General features: G+C 39.4%; 1 protein-coding gene across 2 annotated transcripts; it reads left to right on the top strand.

Moving 5' to 3' along the window:
- The first annotated feature begins 2,342 nt into the window (after positions 1-2,342).
- On the top strand, positions 2,343-10,499 carry LOC121319177 (NAD(P)(+)--arginine ADP-ribosyltransferase 2-like). Of its 2 annotated transcripts, none has more exons than XM_041256364.1 (4): positions 2,343-2,387; positions 3,943-4,033; positions 5,248-5,905; positions 10,396-10,499. In XM_041256364.1, exons 2-4 carry the CDS (start codon positions 3,956-3,958, stop codon positions 10,419-10,421), a joined length of 762 nt encoding a protein of 253 aa, XP_041112298.1. In that variant the 5' UTR covers positions 2,343-2,387; positions 3,943-3,955; the 3' UTR covers positions 10,422-10,499. The 2 variants fall into 2 exon arrangements, with proteins under 2 accessions (XP_041112298.1, XP_041112297.1); XM_041256363.1 differs by lacking the exon at positions 10,396-10,499 and adding an exon at positions 6,582-6,856.
- The last annotated feature ends 5,225 nt before the right edge of the window (positions 10,500-15,724 follow it).

Here is a 15,724-nt window from a genome sequence, read left to right as displayed (position 1 = left end):
GCTAAGGTACTTTCTCTCCATGCAAGTTGCAGAGAGGTTGATGCATGCTTTTATAACATCCAGACTAGATTACTGCAATGCTCTGTTCTCTGGTATTCCCAGATCAATCTTATCTCGACTGCAGCTTGTGCAGAACGCTGCTGCCAGGGTCATAACAAGAAGTACGATATAATCACATGACCCTGGTACTGGCAGCCCTGCATTGGCTCCCTGTAAAGTTCAGGGTTGATTTTAAGGTTATGTTTATTACATACAAAACATTAAATGGTTTAGCTCCCTCGTATTTAAATGATATTTTAATCCCATACACACATATACGACCACTGCGATCCCAGGACACAGGACTGCTTACTGTCCCTAAGATTTTTAAAAAGAACATAGGAGGTAGAACATGTGGCTTTAGGGCTCCCGAACTATGGAATCAACTGGCGGTTTTTAAAACCCGATTGAAGACATATTGTTATAATCTATCCTTCTTATTTTAAATGGTATTACCTTGTATTGTACTGCATTTTATCTGTATAGTTTAGCATTTTTATATTTACTGTTGTTGTTTTTTGTGCTCAACAAAACATTGCTGTTTAATTGTGTTGTGAAGCGCCCGGTGACAGTTTATTGTGAAGGGCGCTTGTGGCGGAGTGTCCCGCCCCTTTGTTTATTAATGTTTTGATTAATGTGTTAATGTGACACGAAAGCCGTCCGATATATTATTATTATTATTATTATTATTATTATTATTATTATTATTATTATTATTATTATTATTATTATTATTATGTATTGTTTGGCCGGATGAGCAAGACGTCGTCCGCCAGGTTATTGTTTTTATTTTTAAATACCTGTTGAGGATGCTTGACTGATCAGCTGCTGATTATTTAACGAGCTGACAGTCACGCATCCTTATTAATCCCGTGCAGACTGTGGCTGAGGGGTAACAAGGTAATTTAATTAATAGCTAGTTAACCCCTCGGCCAGAATATCAAAGCCTGTAGCTGTCTGCGCTCAAGGTATAAGAGATGAGACCTAAGTTTAGGGGGAGGAGAAAGGAGAATAACAATTGCTACATGTGCTGGTCACGCAACCAGCATATTATTTGTTTACTATTTGTTTCTTTGGCTCTTGTGCCCGTTTGTTTTGTGTTTAAATATTTTGAGTATTGTTTAATAAAACCCTGGACACCTCAGCCTCTCAGTTTGCCCCGCCATTCCTCACTGTTTGGAGTCTGTGTTTCTGGTCTGACGTGAACACTTCAAGCCACCCTTTCACAGTGCTATATTAAATAAAGATAGATAGATTGATCTGCACTTTTTGTTCACAAATCTTTACTGCCATTCAAATATCGCCCAATTTACATTGTATACAGCCGAGTAATACGTTTCGATATGTATCCACAAAGGCTTTAACACAAACTCTTAAACTATTATTACTGTCACGTTTCTCTATGAACAATAACATGCAAAGTTAACTCCACAAGGCCCATTCCTGTAGCAAATACTCTGGTTAGCTGTGTTTATTTCCCATCTCTCACTTTAGCCTTTAACTGCTTCTGCTGCTGCTGCTGCTGCTGCTGCGTACCGGATGGAGAAACATTGTTTTAAATTAGCGGGGATGAGAGAGAGAGAGAAAACAAACCAGCAGCACTGCTACTACTAGAAACTAAATGCAGTGGAAGCTAACAAACTGAATACGAATGCGATCAGACTGCAGGCAAAACAAAATGCAGGTTCAACTAGAATCAGGAGAGAGCAATGCTGCACAATGCTGTTTGTAACTCAGCTCATATAGGAGGGTAAAAAACAACAATGAAACAACTTTATTTGGTAATTCGTGTATGATGTTTTTTCATAAGCAGTGCATGGTGCATAGGCAGCGCAGTGGCGGTTAGTGCTGTTGCCTGCCTGCCTGACTCACAACCCCAGTGTCCTGGGTTCGATTTCTCGTCTTGGTGCAGGGGTCTATCTCTTTCTCTGGGTGTCTGTGTATGGAGATAGGATTTATTTAGCATTTAGTCATCATTTACGCTACACAAAATCTCCATGTTTGCTATGTGTGGACTTTCTTTCCAAGTGCAAAAAATGTCAAAACTGAACTTTAAAAGATAAAGATTCCTGATACTTGCTCTTTGGCAAAAGCTCCATATTGTAAACCCCTTCTATATAACACCCCTGCACTTGGTCACCACACAATGGCTGGCTTTCATTAGTATTAAAATATCTTCTTCCTGGGACAGTGAAACACACAGACACATACAAAGAGAGGGGTCTGTAGTTTTGCATATTCGGGAGGGTCTATATTATAAAGTATAAGAGCAAATAATCTGAGTGGAACTCAACTTACCCCTTGAGTGTTTGAAGAGACAGGCTGCTGGGCTGCATTACAGTTGACAGGTAAGTGCAATTCCAAACTCCGCAGAGACATGCTACAGCAGTGGTTCTCAACCCTGGTCCTGGAGTCCTTCCCCACTGCCTGCCTGCCTTGCTGTTTTTTATTCCAATCAAGCTGCTCTCAGTTACTTCATTGAACTAACAATTTGCTTAATTTGAGTTTGTTTTATTGTGCAGCTTGGGGGTGGCTAGCCCTGGTCCTGGAGGTCTGGTGACCCTCCTGGTTTTTGTCCTGGAGGGCTGTGTCCCTCCTGGTTTTTGTTCCAACCATGCCCTAAATTACTTAACTAGACCAATTATTACCAATTATTGGATCAATTAAGTAATTTAGGGCACAGTTACAACAAAAGCCAGGAGGGGCACCGCTGGCCTCCGGGACCAGGGCTTGGCACCGCTGCCGTTACTTTATATAAAGTTGGACCATTTAAGTTCCTCATACAATTTTTTTTAATACTTACCATGAAATCTCTCCCAAGTGTTTAAATAATTCAAAAACTCAGATTAGGAAATGACGAGTTCAGTGAAGTAATTGAGAGCAGCTCAGTGGTTGAAACAAAAAGCAGCAGGGCAGGCGGGAAGGGAGTGGGGCAGGCAGGGAGGGAGGCAGGGAGGGAGGCAAGCAATCAAGCAGGCGGAGGGGAGGCAGGCAGGCAGGCAGGGAGGCAGGCGTGGGGGGAAGGCAGGCAGGCAGGCAGGCAGGCAGGCAGGCAGGCAGGGGGGAGCAGGCAGGGGGGGGGGAGGCAGGCAGGCAGGCATGCAGGTGGGAAGGCAGGGGGGCAGGCAGGCAGGCAGGCAAGAAGGCAGGCGTGCAGGCAGCAGGGAGGGAGGCAGGCAAGCAGGGAGGCAGGCAGGCAGGCAGGCGGGGAGGCAGGCGTGCAGGCAAGCAGGGAGGGAGGCAGGCAAGCAGAGAGGCAGGCAGGCAGGCAGGAAGGCAGGCGTGCAGGCAAGCAGGGAGGGAGGCAGGCAGGCAGCAAGCAGGGCTGGCAGGCAGGCAGGCAGGCAGGCAGGCGGGGGGGGGGGGGGGGGTGGGGTTTACTCCGCAGAGTTTTACAAAATACGGGGTTTGAAGTTTTCTGTTTTTCTTTTTGATCACTATTATGATGTCCATATACAACTAAAGTAGCTGATTATTTTTTAATTTTTTAATTCGTTTTTAGCATTACAGGGTTCCACACTCTAAATGATTAGGAAAATATTGAATCATATTATATAATTTATAGTACATTTGATAATTTCAAGGCTTAAAAACAACCATTGATTACAGGTTTAAAAGGGAGAGAGAGATTGAAAATAAACACTCAAAACGTCAAGCCCTACATATATGCATTCTTTTATTCCTTGCCTCTGTTTTCTCTTTCTTTCTCTTTTCTTCCTTTGTGCACTGATTAATCTACCAGTTAATCAAGTAAAGCCCATATATTTTGATTGAGCGACGGCCCTTCTTTCTTTCTTTCTTTCTTTCTTTCTTTCTTTCTTTCTTGCTTTCTTTCTTTCTTTATTCCAAAATCTATACATATGGTCACTATATACATGTTCCTAAGAGTATCTAAACTAACAGGACAGTGAAGAAGATGGTTGCATCCCTCTTGAAATTCTGCTTCCTTCTCCTATTGGCCGCTCAGTGTGTGGCCCCTCAGGCCCCTAAACCGGTAAGTTTGTAATTTCCCTTTAGTGTTCAATTTACCACATTAAAAAATAATAGCTTAATAACACAATACAGTACAAACAGGAACTGTCTTCAGTGCTAAACTAAGAGCCAGTTTATCTAAGAGCAAGTACTATATTTTTATATAGTCAAATATATATATAGTCAAACTTGTTTACAACATCCCTGGTATATAACGAACACTCTGATATAATGTATCTGTATCATGGGCTCAAATAAATATTGTATTAAATCCTTTTTAAAAAGCTTGTTTATTGCATACTCTTATAGTACATGCTTGCTGTTATTACGCACGCACCACGATGGCACGCAGCACGTCTGTGTGGCGGGTATTACGTGCTTGCTGCTTGAGCGTTGCTCTTGATTACAGTACATGTGCTGTATTAACATGGCGAGCACTAAACGAGTGTCTATCTTACCCAAGGATAAACTCTACATTATCAGTGAAATCAAAAAGGGACGAAAGCAGGCACAATTATGTAGTGAACTGGGGTTGTCAAAAAGCACAGTGAATACGATATGGAAAAGTCGGGAGAAAATCAAGTCAGTGATTGATTCTTTAGTATGTGCACCTGCCTGTAAATGGCTGCGCACTTCGATGTACGTTGAATTAGAAGACACACTTCTCAAGTGGTTTAAACAATAAAGAGATGCATTAGTACAATTAGTACACACAAGCGATTGATGTTGTTAAACTCCAAACTCTGCAGAGACATGCTACAGCAATGGTTCTCAACCCTGATCCTGGAGTACTTCTCCCTGAGATAAGTTCATGGACTCAGTAGTTAAACTTGAAGAGCGTAAGTTTAAAAATATCTTGTTGACACCAGATCTGTGTTAGTCCTCCGACAGTGGAACAGGTCTGGTTAGCTTCACTGTGTGGGGCTTGCAGTGTGACAGAAAGCTGGCAGCTTGACTTGACAGCGTGAAGCACTTTTTTGTTTCGGAGGACTCTTGAGTGTGCTTGTCTGTCCCCAGCCAAGTCACTGTGGCGTTCAGCAGCGTTGAGACAAGGGCCTAAAGAAACAATTGGCCATTCCAAATTTGGGACAAAACAGGGTGAAAATAATTGGCGATTTAAAAAAAAAAAAACTTGTCTGTTTATCCAAGTAGGAGATTTTGTGATCATTGTGACTTTTTCCACTGCTCAAAATGTACTGTCCATGAGTGGTGGCCATTTTGTTTTTCTATTTTCAGAATTCTCCAATAGTGATGGACTTCGCAAAGCAGTCCCTAGATGATCAATATAAAGGCTGCAGAGATAAAATGTTACAAAAAGTGCAAAAAGTTTACCTGAAGAAAGAATTGAAAGACAGCAAGAACTTTAGAAAGGCTTGGTCTATGGCTAAAATGGAAATGAAAAACAAACCTCTCAAAGGCCTGACTCCAGAACAAGCCACGGCTGTCTATGCTTACTCCACCAAATACATTTACACCGACTTCAACGCAGCGGTCAGAAATGGAGGTGGAAATAATTACAAGGCGTTCCCGTTCAAGGCGCTGCATTTTTACTTAACCGAAGCCCTGAAGAAGCTGAGAACCAAATTTAAAAACTGTTATAATGTGTACAGGGGTGTTTCCATGCCCACAAAAGTGAGCTTGGGTCAAATCGTCCGCTTCGGCCAGTTCACCTCCACTTCACGAAACCTAAATGTTGCAGAAGGTTACGGGACGGCAACTGTGTTTGTCATGAAAACCTGCCGAGGTGCACCGATCGACGATTATTCGTGGTTCATTAAAAACGAAGAGGTCCTGGTGCCGCCATTCGAGAGGTTCCAAGTGGTGGCCATCTTCGGGAATAAAATCAACCTGACACCACTGCCAGAAACCAAAAGCATTTATAACTGTCTGGCAGGTAAGGAGAGATAGTTGGCTGTGTTGAGCGTATGCAAGTGTCTCAGTGTGTGTAAGAGCTATAGCCTGGAAATAGCTGATTTGAATCCAGGCTATGCCATCGCCGGCTGTGGCCGGGACTTTCCAGGGGGCGAGGCAAAATTGTCCAAGCGTTGCCCAGATGGGGAGTGCTGAAGTCGGCAGGGTAATCCCTGTCTCTACATTGCGGCGCACCAGTGACTCCTCTGGCGACCAGGTGCCTGCCTGCGAGCTGGCTGTCTTCTTGCCACTGGATCTGTGTTAGTCCTCTGAAAGTGTTATAGGTCTGGTTGGCTTCACTGTGTGAGGCTTGCAGTGTGAAAGAAAGTGTGTAGATTGACAGCCTGAAGCACGTTTCCGAGGACTAAAGCTTGAGGGCTCTTGGCTTTGCCTCTCCTGAGTCACTGCCAGGGGGTAGCAGCAGCAGCACAAGCAATGAGACAAGGTCTTAAAACAATTGGGCATTCCAAATTGGGGAGAAAATGGGGGTAAAATAATTACTGATTCCAAATAAAACAAAAAATGTCAACTAGCAATTGCATTAGTTTTGCAGTTTTTTGTTTGAGAAAGCTTAACGTTGCTTGAACAGTTTTTGCATGAAGATAGTCTGTGTTTCACATTGCTACCCACTTGTCATTTATTTCTCTTTTTCATTGCAGTGCATAAAGGAAAGAAACACGGGTGATGTCAGAGTTGAGCCTACAGTCACGTGACACGAATCATGTGACCAACACAAGCTGAGCAATACAGATATTCAATCTAAATTCATTCATTATGGGCCATTTGCTGTGCGCTGTATAAACCATTTCAAAGAGATGGAGAGACACAAATTGACTTGGCACCTTTTATAACAACAAAGCTACATTCAGAAATACAGGGTCCGTGTTTGAATGTTTAGAACATGAAATGTAAAAAAAAAGCACTGTATGGAGTCTCTCTCTCTCTCTCTCTCTTGTGACTTTTGATGTGGTCTTTCTTTCATTTTCTTTCTGCAATAAAACAGCTTTTTGAGCATCATTCAAAAATCACTTGTGAGTCTGTGTGGAGTTACTACTTTAACTGTAGAGCATAATCTGGCTTTCATGCACTTCAGGGGTAGGAATATGACTCATATTCCACAGCAGCTTCAATGAGAACCCCCATTACATAACATTCAATGAGACTCCCCATTACACAGCAGTTTCAGTGAGACTTTCCATTGCATAGCAGCTTCATCGAGACTCCCATTGTACAGCAGTTTCAACGAGACTCCCATTGCACACCAGTTTCAATGAGACTTTTATCACACAGCAGTACACTCAGTTATTCTTAAACCCAATTATTAAAAAATAAATAAAAACAAAACAAGGACTGTTATTTAAAATGCTGCAGTTATTAAAATGTAGTGACTGCTTTCCGTTTCTTCATTCCGATTTGGAAACTGACAACAAAGTAACGTTGGGATGATTTAGAACTCACTGTAGTTGTTTCACAGAAAATGCCTGCAATTGAAACCAATTTTACCATCTGCAATCGTACAATCATCCATTCAATAATCTCTTCAATATTCATACACACTTTGTATCAGTATTCAAATAAGCATTAACTGCAGGTATCTTTCTTTACTCATATACTATAGCTCCGATAATGAAATACACCAAAGAGACGGGTCTGTAGTTTTGCATATTCGGGATGGGGAGGGGTGGGGGCTATTGAAGAGGAATTCAACTCACCCCTTGAGTGTTTGAAGAGACTGGCTGCTGGACTGAATTACAATTGACAGGTAAGTGGAATTCCAAACTCCACAGAGACATCCTACAAAGTTTCTATTGATTATAATTCGGGGGTCTGATTTTAGGGTTTTACCCAGTTTAACTGGCTCTGCATTCAGGGTTAAACCTGAAAACTCCCTGAACAGGCAGCAGGACTGTGTATGAACTAATAAACGCATGCACAGTTAGCTGCGATTCAAATACAATGCATACAAAAAGAGCTTTTTTTTTGTTTTAAAAAATCTCCAAATTATTTCATTTAACAAAATCACATCCTGATTGATCACAATGAAATTCTTCCAGATGTTAAGAAATGGACAATTTAATGCTTTGCTAAAGTCTTAGATATTAGGTTATCCTTGCTGGACAGTTTCTGCAGCACTTCATGTTAGCTGCTGCTGCTCATGTGTAGTTTACTTTCTTTGAGTTGTTGTGATCACAGGATGAAGTGGTTAAAGATAATGGATTGATGGATCAATGGGGGGTGGCAGGTTTGATTTGATCTCACCCAAACTAACCGTCAAAGTTGTTATAATAGTAGAAAACACTAGTGGAGCCTTTGAGTAAATTATTGATGCTGACAACTGCCATATCTTATATATATATATATATATATACACACACACATTTGTTTTTTCTAAACTAGCAGGACAGTGAAGATGGCTCCATCTCTCTTGAAATTCTGCTTCCTTCTCCTATTGGCGGCTCAGTTTGTGGCCCCTCAGTGGTTTGTGGCCCCTCAACAAGTAAGTTTGTAATTTCTTTTCCCAGGGACCCCATTCCCCCCGTCTGTCTGTCTGTGTGTCTGTGTGTGTGTGTGTCTGTCTGTGTCTCTGCTGGATTGCACAAAATCTGCTGTCCATGAATGGCGGCCATTTGTTTTTCTATTTTCAGAATTCTCCAATACCAATGGACTTCTCAAAACATTCCCTGGATGATCAATATAGAGGCTGCAGAAACTAAATGTTGCAAAAAGTTCAAAAGGTTTACCTGCTTAGAGAACTGAAACAGAACCCAAAATTTAATTCCGCCTGGTCCAACGCAAAATCGGCAATGAAATCCAAATCTCTGGGATATCTGACTCTAGAACAAGCCACTGCCATCTACGCTTACACAATGCCAGGCGTTTACAGTGACTTCAACACAGCAGTCAGAAACGGAGGCGAAAAGAATTACAAGGCGTTCCCATTCAAGGCGCTGCATTTTTACATAACCGATGCCCTGAAGAAGCTGAAAACCAAATTTAAAAACTGTTATAATGTGTACAGGGGCGTTTCCAAGCCCACAAGCGTAAGGGTAAAGTTGTCCGCTTCGGCCAGTTCACCTCCACTTCACGAAGCCTACAAAAAGCCAAGAATTTGACAATTAATTTGCTAGACAAAAATAATAATATAAAACAATACATACATCCATAAAAAATAACGTTTAATACTTTATACAGTGTTCATTCACACACGCACACACGCACACACACACACACACACACAGTCAAATGTGAACTGCACACGCATCATACCGCTAGCGGTTGACTTATAAATATACTTTTTGTTATTGTAATTTTCCGTTTTTACATGAGAACATTTCCAATTAAATATAATTATTGTTTTCTATATACATTGGTATTTATTTGCGTTATGGTTTTATTTTCTAAATAGATTGGAGAACAATAATTAAAAATAACGACTAAAAACAAAGCTTTTCCACTACATATCACAGTATACAAACACAATAACAATGATATGTACAATAAATAAACCAATTTATATAACAATAATAATATCCAGACAGATAGAGCGACATGGAAAAACCACCTCCCTACGCCAGGTACATTACAAACTGGGCATTAGGTCATTACAGTGACAGCAGTATCTTAGATTGCTCGATTGGCTTCACAGCTGGCTTGCAGTGTGAAAGAAAGCAGGCAGCTCCTCTTGACAGCTTGAAGCACGTTGTTGTTTCGGAGGACTGAAGCTTGAGTGCGCTTGTCTTTGGCAAGCTGGTGTAACATTTAATCCACAATTGCTGATATCAGCAATTTTAATAGTGATATCAGTAATGTATTGCTGATATCAACAATTCTCAATGTTACTTTTTGATACGAAAAATAGAATTATTATTATTGGAAATACATTTGTGGATATCAAAAATAGAATTCTTGATATCAAAAATAGCATTGTTGATATCAAAAACAGCATTGCTGATATCGGAAATACAATTGTTGATGTCAAAAATAGCACCTTTTATTTTGATATCAACAACTGTATTTCCGATAAACAATTCTATTTTTGATATCAAGAACACGCTTACAATACTGATATCAAAAATGCCATTCTTGATATCACAAATACAATTCTTGATATCTGAAATGCCATTCGTGATATCATTAATACCACTCTTAATATCAGCAATTGAGGATTAAATGTTAAAACGCCTCGTCATACTTGTCTCTCTTCGTCTCTTCAAGCTGAGTCACTGCAGGGGGGAGGGGGGTTGCAGCTGTCAGACAGGCTCTTTAAAAGTAATTGGGCATTCCAAATTGGGGAGAAAACGGGGGTAAAATAATTGCCGATTCCAAATAAAACAAAAATGTCAACTAGCAATTGCATTCGTTTTGCAGTTTTTGTTTGAGAAAGCTTAGCATTGCTTGAACAGTTTTTGCATGAATATAGTCTGTGTTTCACATTGCTACCCACTTGTCATTTATTTCTCTTTTTCATTGCAGTGCATAAAGGAAAGAAACACGGGTGATGTCAGAGTTGAGTCTACAGTCACGTGACACGAGTCAGGAGACCATCGCAGGCTGCGCAATACAGATATCAAATCTAAATTCATTCATTGTGGGCCATTTGCTGTGCGCTGTTTAAACCATTTGAAACCGATGGAGAGACATAAATTGACCTGTTTTTGTTGGTTTTTTAAGTCAAAGACTTGGCAGCTTTTATAAGAGCAAAGCTACATTCAGAAATACAGGGTCCGTGTTTCAATGTTCAGAACATGAAATGTAAAAAATTAACGAAAAAGATAAAGCACTGTATGGAGCCTCTCTCTCTCTCTCTCTCTCTCTCTCTCTCTCTCTCTCTCTCTCTCTCTCTCTCTCTCTCTCTCTCTCTCTCTCTCCGTGGCTTTTGATGTGGTCTTTCTTTTGTTTTCTTTCTGCAATAAAACAGCTTTTTGAGCATTTCTGGCATTGATGCACTTCAGGGGTGGGAATATAGATAGACTCCCTATCACACAGCAGCTTAAATAAGACTCCTATTGTACAGCAGTTTCAATGAGACTCCTATTTCACAGCAGTTTCAATGAGACTCCTATTTCACAGCAGTTTCAATGAGACTCCTATTGCACAGCAGTTTCAATGAGACTCCTATTTCACAGCAGTTTCAATGAGACTCCTATCGCACAGCAGTTTCAATGAGACTCCTATTTCACAGCAGTTTCAATGAGACTCACTATCGCACGGCTGTTTCAATGAAACTGCAGTACACTCAATTCTTCTTACATAATTTAAAAAAAAGGTATTTTATTTAAAATGTTGCAGTTATTAAAATGAGCTGTTTCACAGAAATTACCTGCAGTTGAAACCAGTTTTACTATCGGCAATCGTACAATCATCCATTCAATAATCTCTTCAATATTCATACACACTTTGTATCAGTATTCAAATAAGCATTAACTGCAGGTATCTTTCTTTTCTCCTATGTTATAGCTCCAATACTGAAATACACCAAAGAGACGGGACTGTAGTTTTGCATACCCGGGACTGGGCGGGGGTGATTGAAGAGGAATTCAACTCACCCCCTGGCTCTGGAGTGCCACAGACAGACCCTCCTGGTTTTGTTTTACCCAGACCCCCTTAATAAAGGAACTGATTGAATGACTTTTCAATTGATTCAAAGATATTTGACGATTAAAGATGCCTTGAAAACAACAAGCTGCAGGGCTGAATTAGGCAACAATTAGACTGAAGCCAGAAGGAAATGAATCAGGGGAGATCAATGCTGCACAGTGTCGATTGTTAAATCAATCAACATGTATATGAGGGTAAAAAGAAACAATTTATTTTAGTAATTAGAGTTTGATTAACATATCAAAACATGTTTAAAGGGACGTCGTCACAGGGTGATTATCAAAAATAAAAACTCAAAACCAGAAGCCCTGATTTTATATATATATATATATATATATATATATATATATATATATATATATATATATATATATATATATATATATATATATATGTTTTTTTTTTTAAGAGTCTCATAGATCTGAACAACAGCAGACAGACAGGTGTGTGTGTGTCTGTCTGTCTGTGTGTCTGTGTGTGTCTGTCTGTCTGTGTGTCTGTGTGTGTCTGTCTGTCTGTGTGTCTGTCTGTGTCTCTGCTGGGTTTTGTTCCAACTGAGGAGTTTACTTCATTGATCCGTTAATTGAACTAAAGCAATTTGCTGAATTGAACATGTTTTATAATTGTTTAGCTTGGGAGATTTCAAGGATATTTTGTGATCACATCCTCATGATTTATGCAACGGCACAAAATCTGCTCTCCATGAGCGGCAGCCATTTTATTTTTCTATTTTCAGAATTATGTCCCGAATTCCCCAATACCGATGGACCTTGCAAAACAATCCCTGGATGATGAATATAAAGGTTGCAGATGCAAAATGTTCCAAAAAGTGTGAAATGTTTATCTGAAGAGAGAATTGAAACACAGCTTGAAATTTTAAAAGGCTTAGTATAAGGCTAAAAAGGCAACGAAAAAGAAACCCCTCAACAGCCTGACTCTGTCTCAATTCAAAATTAACCTTTTATTGCCAATATTCATATTTTGATCTCCTTTATCATATGAGCAAAAAAAGTTTGTATGGAAATATTTTAACAAGGTGTCCCCACCAGTGGTCCATTTCCCCAAAATTGACTTTTTAATTTCTCGCTGAAAACAAATTTTGATGTTGGATTCAGCAGCTGAATGCATTCTGAACACAGCCATGCAATTGTTATTCCAATAACTTATGTATTCACATTTTTATAGTGTTTTACACTCTTTTTCACTTTTTTCAATTTCATTCACTGCCGTTCTATTTTTTTCCAGGGGATGTATCGAAAAATAAATACAGTCTTGTAGAGTTTAGGTTAATATACAATAATCTGAAGAAAATTTTCAAATCGGACTGTCATTCACAAAATTATAAATTATTTTGTCATTTTCATACACTTTTTGGCCTCACCTTCCCCATTGGTGTGGCATGTGCACAAACTGCCTAGTGGTTATTTTCTGCAGGTTTTTCTTATCACAATGGAATCCGTTGCTCTTTGTCAGCACTTGAGAAACAAAAATCAAACACGTGAGCCATGGTTAAGTATTTTAATTCATTTTTAAATGTACTTTTCTGGTCTCACAGAAATGTGAAAGAAAGCAACCTGTACTGGACGAGTAAACAATGCTGTATGGCTGTATATTATAGAGTCAAGTAGAGGAGATCAGCAGCTATCATTAGAGACCACACTCACTCAAATTGTACATTGGGTACTATTTCTAAACAATAGTTTAATATTTTTGGACTGTCATAAGCGACAATTCAATTTGGGAAACTTTTCAGGCTCCATATTTTCAGAAGTGCACATTTCTCAGCTATAAAATAAACATCCATTTCAACACTAATTTGGCTGAGTTGGGAAGTGCTTAAGATTTTTTTATCATTATTTGTACATTGGCAGTTATAGACAAACAGCAGAAAATGACAACGGTTTCTAACTGTTTTCTCCAAATCTGAAGCTTTCTCAGTTGGACAAATAATATCCAGGTAAACTAGAAGTTCTTCAATTGTATCCCTATATTGGCTGTTTTGGAACGTTTTAATGTTTTTTGATCACAAATTGTATAGTGGCAGGTATAGAAAACCTGCAAAATATGGCATTAGTTTCTGCCAATTTTCTTCAAAATCCTGAAAGTTTCTCGGCCATATAAATAAAACTGAAGCAAACTTGAAGTTGTGTTCTTCAATTTGAACCCTATTTTGGCTGTTTTGGGACGTTTTTAATTATTTCTGATAAATAATTGTATAGATGCAGGTTGTTATTGTATTGTCTAGCAAAACTGCAAAATATGGAAACGGTTTCTGCCAATTTTCTCCAAATCTGAAGCTTCCTTTGCTAGACAAACAATTTTGAAGCAAACTAGTAGTTCTGTTCTTCAATTTGAGTACTATTTTGGCTTTTTTGTATGCTTTTTTTTTTTTTTTACCAAATTTTAACATTGTTTTTACACTGACAGCCCACTTTAACAGAATTGGTTATGCAGCAAATGAGAACATTATGTGTTCTTTTTTCAAACAATCCCCATCTCTCAAAGATTAAATTAATTCAGGAGAGCTGGGGAAGTTCCTCACTGGTGGATTTTTAAAACAGACCTCCATGAACTGCGCCAGTCAAACTAAGAATTCATTCTGCTGAGATTTGCTGGTAACAGGATTGATTTTAAAAGAACCAAGGTGCATTTCACATTTTACATAATATATTATGAAATTAACAAAATACAAAACAGATCACAGTATTTATGTGAATTATGAAGTATTTATATTGAAGGTATATATTCAGTGGCATTAGTGAAATTTAATTTGATTTGAGGAAAACACTGGATTCATTTTATTTCCTTCATAAAGGCCTGCTAAACAAAAACAAAATCTCACCTGCTCACTCTGCAATAAGTGAAGTTCAGTGTGAAATATGAAGATACAGTGTCAGTAAGGGATTAGCTTATTTTGTCTCTCCAGCACTTCAGCACACACAACAGCTGCAATGCCGGCTCTGGGAATCAACCACAGTGTGGTCTCCCCAGCACATCAGCATGACAATGTCTACATTAAGCTAAGTTGAGTACATCTCTGAGGTCTTCAAAGGCCAACTGAACACTGGAGCAATTTGTCCTAGGTGTCCAACCATTCTGCATCTGCTGCTTCACCACTGAAGGACTTATCATCCGCTCCATAGTGAAAAAGAAGATTGTCATTTACCACAATATCTTTCAAGGCAACAAAAGAGATGACATCCGCTCTCTGCCATCAATATTCACCTGATGCAGGACTGCTTTCACGTTTAGATTCTTTTTGCAGCCTCTTGATGCCATCTCAGAAAAATGCAGATATGTATCCACTTAGGCAGCTGGAACTAAACTGAACTGGTGGGCTTAAGGTCCCTGTATTTATACTACTATTTATATTACTGGAAAGTTCTAGAAAGTTCTAGAAGTTACTCCAAGTTTACTCAGCACTGAATCTATCTGGAATGTTCTGGAACATAGGTAAATTGCAAAATATCACTGTCCTGGTCACAAAAGCAAAGTTTGTGGGGAATAATAGCCATTTTCTATACTTTTGAGACATAAGCAATTAGGAAATAACACTTACTACCCAAAAAAAAAAAAAAAATTGTTACACGGTGTTATTTATAGGTATGTGTTTGGGTAAAATGAACATTTGTGTTTTATTCTATAAACTACTGACAACATTTCTCCCAAATTCCAAATTGTCATTTAGAGCATTGACAACTGGTCAAAATAACAAAAAAGATGCATTGTTGTCAGACCTCGAATAATGCAAAGAAAATAAGTTCAGATTCATTTTTAAACAACACAATACTAATGTTTTAACTTAGGAAGAGTTCAGAAATCAATATTTGGTGGAATAACCCTGATTTTCAAGCACAGCTTTCATGCGTTTTGGCATGCTCTCCACCAGTCTTTCACATTGATGTTGGGTGACTTTATGCCACTCCTGGAACAAAAATTCAAGCAGCTTGGCTTTGTTTGATGGCTTGTGACCATCCATCTTCCTCTTGATTACATTCCAGAGGTTTTCAATTGGGTTCAGGTCTAGAGATTGGGCTGGCCATGACAGGGTCTTGATCTGGTGGTCCTCCATCCACACATTGATTGACCTGGCTGTGTGGCATGGAGCATTGTCCTGCTGGAAAAACCAATCCTCAGAGTTGGGGAACATTGTCAGAGCAGAAGGAAGCAAGTTTTCTTCCAGGACAACCTTGTACTTGGCTTG

This window comes from Polyodon spathula, chromosome 8 (assembly GCF_017654505.1).
Source record: "Polyodon spathula isolate WHYD16114869_AA chromosome 8, ASM1765450v1, whole genome shotgun sequence".
NCBI lineage: Eukaryota > Metazoa > Chordata > Actinopteri > Acipenseriformes > Polyodontidae > Polyodon > Polyodon spathula.
The sequence above is the reverse complement of the archived record's forward strand: the minus strand, read 5'-3'. Positions and strand labels throughout refer to the sequence as shown.

What these genes read in the sequence shown, in the direction of transcription:
- LOC121319177 (XM_041256364.1), top strand. Translation starts at nt 3,956, where the DNA reads ATGGTTGCATCCCTCTTGAAATTCTGCTTCCTTCTCCTATTGGCCGCT. An exon ending in CCCCTCAGGCCCCTAAACCG is followed by an intron (nt 4,034 to 5,247) that starts GTAAGTTTGTAA and finishes TTCTATTTTCAG; the next exon opens with AATTCTCCAATAGTGATGGA. An exon ending in CATTTATAACTGTCTGGCAG is followed by an intron (nt 5,906 to 10,395) that starts GTAAGGAGAGAT and finishes TTTTCATTGCAG; the next exon opens with TGCATAAAGGAAAGAAACAC.